At 50.5% G+C, this 2,694-nt stretch overlaps 1 protein-coding gene across 1 annotated transcript in view; it reads right to left on the bottom strand.

The window, feature by feature from the left end:
• The window catches only part of CD276 (CD276 molecule), a 14,400-nt gene extending 11,917 nt beyond the window's left edge, over nt 1–2,483 (bottom strand). The window contains 2 exon segments of the mRNA XM_029236221.1: nt 2–152; nt 2,371–2,483. Of these exon segments, the coding sequence (XP_029092054.1) occupies nt 2–152; nt 2,371–2,443 (224 nt within the window). The 5' untranslated portion in view covers nt 2,444–2,483.
• Between the last annotated feature and the right edge of the window lie 211 nt (nt 2,484–2,694).

The following is a 2,694-nucleotide window of genomic DNA, read 5'->3' as shown; positions in this document are numbered from 1 at the left end:
CACCAGCTGTTTGGTGTCTGTCAGCTGCCAGATGAGGTTGAGCTGTGTCAGGCTGAAGCCGGGCTCGGGCGAGAAGGAGCAGCGCAGGGTGGCGTCAGTGCCCACGAGGGCCACCACGGGGTCTTCAGGGATCCGGACTTCCACTGCGGCGCCTGGGGATGCGGTTGGTGGGGTGGGACGGTGAGGAGGGGCCGCGACACTCCGGGCCTCCCTAGTCCCCCTCCCCTTCCGGGTTAACTTCAGGCCCTGTCCACCCCCTTTTTTTTTTAAGGCCTAAGAGTTTATTACCTTTGGCTCTAATTCAATCAGCAGGAATATAGTAAGCACCCACTATGCCAGGGGTAAGAGTTAGGAATGCCACGGAGAACACCACCAAGGTCACACTCCTACAGAGCTTACGTCTTAGTGGGAGAGAGGGACAAACTAGCACACAAATTCTTATTAGTATGTGATTAGGGGTATGAAGGAAGAAAGCAAGCCAGTGGATAGAAAGCAAGGAGGTAGCTCTTCAAAACTCTGGCAGGTATTTTACACCTGTCTGTGCTGGTTGCATTTCCCAAATATATATTATCTTTATAAATTGTAAAAAGGGAGTCTTAAAAAAGTATGCACCAAAATGTTATTAGTGGTTTTCTCTGGATGAGAAAGAATCACAAGTGCTTTTTCACTTTTCTTTTCCTAAATACACATGATTAGTTTTTATGCAAGAAAGAAAGAATACCCATGTATTTAAATATGGTGGTGAGCCACTTTCTCCATAAAGAGATATTAAGCTGAGATTGAAAGGGAATGAAAAAAGAGTATGACACAACCAGAGAAAAGCCCGGTGGGGCAGGTTCCCCTGTTCCTACCCCTGCCCTCTATCCTGTGGATTTACCCTGCAGCCTCCCACCCAGTCACCTCTGCCTCCAGTCCAGCTCTTCTTTTAGAGCCCTGGAAAATTAAGCAGGGGTTCCTGATAGCTTTTCTTTTGGTGAGATGTGTCCCCTAGCCTGGCACTGCCATTCTTGGGTAATGGTTAGATTTTGTGCTTTGGGCATCAGCAAAGCAGGCACACTCAAAAAGTGTGAAGATAGGGCTTCCCTGGTGGCGCAGTGGTTGAGAGTCCGCCTGCCGATGCAGGGGACACGGGTTCGTGCCCCGGTCCGGGAAGATCCCACATGCCGCGGAGTGGCTGGGCCCATGAGCCATGGCCGCTGAGCCTGCGCGTCCGGAGCCTGTGCTCCGCAACGGGAGAGGCCACAACAGTGAGAGGCCCGCGTACCGCAAAAAAAAAAAAAAAAAAAAGTGTGAAGATCAAACAGTCTCGAAACAAAGCTAACTGAATACTGCACTCATTAAAGGTTTCTCACACTTAGAAAAATAGCATTTTATAGTTAGTATTTTCATCATGAATAACATACAGGGAGTGGGTATCATCATCTTTGCAGTGTGTAGTGATCTCTAAAGGTCTTAAGTGGGCATTGGATCTCTTGCCACAATGCCAGGTGCCACAGGCCAGCTCTCCAGTTGGAGACCAACAGGGTGCCCCTTGTATCGGGCATTTGGGGGATGAAACCGGAGGAATCACCCAGACAAAGCCCTTTGTCTGAAGAAATCAAAGGATCAATAGCTCTGGGCAAAGCGGTGCTTCCTCTTTCTGACCACCAGATGGCACCAGACACTCAACTTTGTCTACCCCTTGGCGGGAGAAGGCAAACTCTCCCTTAGAGCAGAAACTAATTAGGATTTGAATTATGATGATGTTGTTATTCAAGTAGCTGCCATTATTGAATGCTAACTCTGTGCCAAGAACTGTGTGGGAAGATTTACACACCTGCTATGTGGCTGGCATCAATCTTGGCCCTGGAGATACATCCTGCTCTTTGAGCAGAGCAGGCAATCAGCAAGCAAACATATAATAGGTCAGGTGGAGATAAATGTTGGGAAGAAGCATGAAGTAAGGTCAGGGCAAGGGAGGGAAGATGAACTATTTTATACAAGGTAGCCAGGAAAGCCTGGGGAAGGTGGCATTTGAGCAAAGGCTTGAATGAAATAAGGGATCAAGTCATGCAGACATTCGGGGGCAGAAAGTTTCAGGCAGAGGGAACAGTATGTGCAAAGGCCCTGGGGAGGAAGCACACATACAGTTTGTTCGAGAAACAGCGTTATCACATTTAGTGCTCACGTTACCATTTTACAGAAGAGAAAACAGAGTCTAAAAAATGTAAAGTAAGTTGCCTGTTGGATCCCAGAGGTAGGAATGAGGTGGACAGGGCAGAGAGGAGATTGGGAGGTTAGCCAAAACCTCCCCAGCCCTGCTAGACAGACAGGCTTGGTGGGAATGGTCCCCTCCTCCCCCACCTCCAGGCCCCACTCTGCTCCCCTCACCTGCGAGGCAGAACCACAGCACTCCCAGGGCAGTGGCCACACGCATACCCGTGCTGCCCGGTCCACACAGCATCTTCCCGTGAGGCAGCTGACAGCTGGGCTCTCCGTGGTGGAAGGCTGCCCCTGCCTGCGAGGAAGAGGAAGCGAGGCCTTTGTCTCAAAATGTCCTCCCCAGGCCCTCTCTCACCTCATCTCCCCTGGACCAGCTTGGTGGAAGGCTGCAACTGCTCGCTGGGAGGTCCTCCCTCCTATACCCGCACAAGGCTCCCTGCTGAGGGATATTTTGAGAGATGCTGGCAGGAGGGAAGTGAGTCACTGGGGAGG

The sequence above is a fragment of the Monodon monoceros genome, unplaced genomic scaffold (genome assembly GCF_005190385.1).
Source record: "Monodon monoceros isolate NGI ecotype Baffin Bay Population unplaced genomic scaffold, NGI_Narwhal_1 Super_Scaffold_21, whole genome shotgun sequence".
Taxonomy (NCBI): Eukaryota; Metazoa; Chordata; class Mammalia; order Artiodactyla; family Monodontidae; genus Monodon; species Monodon monoceros.
Note: the sequence above shows the minus strand (reverse complement) of the source record. Positions and strands in the feature narration are given on the sequence as shown.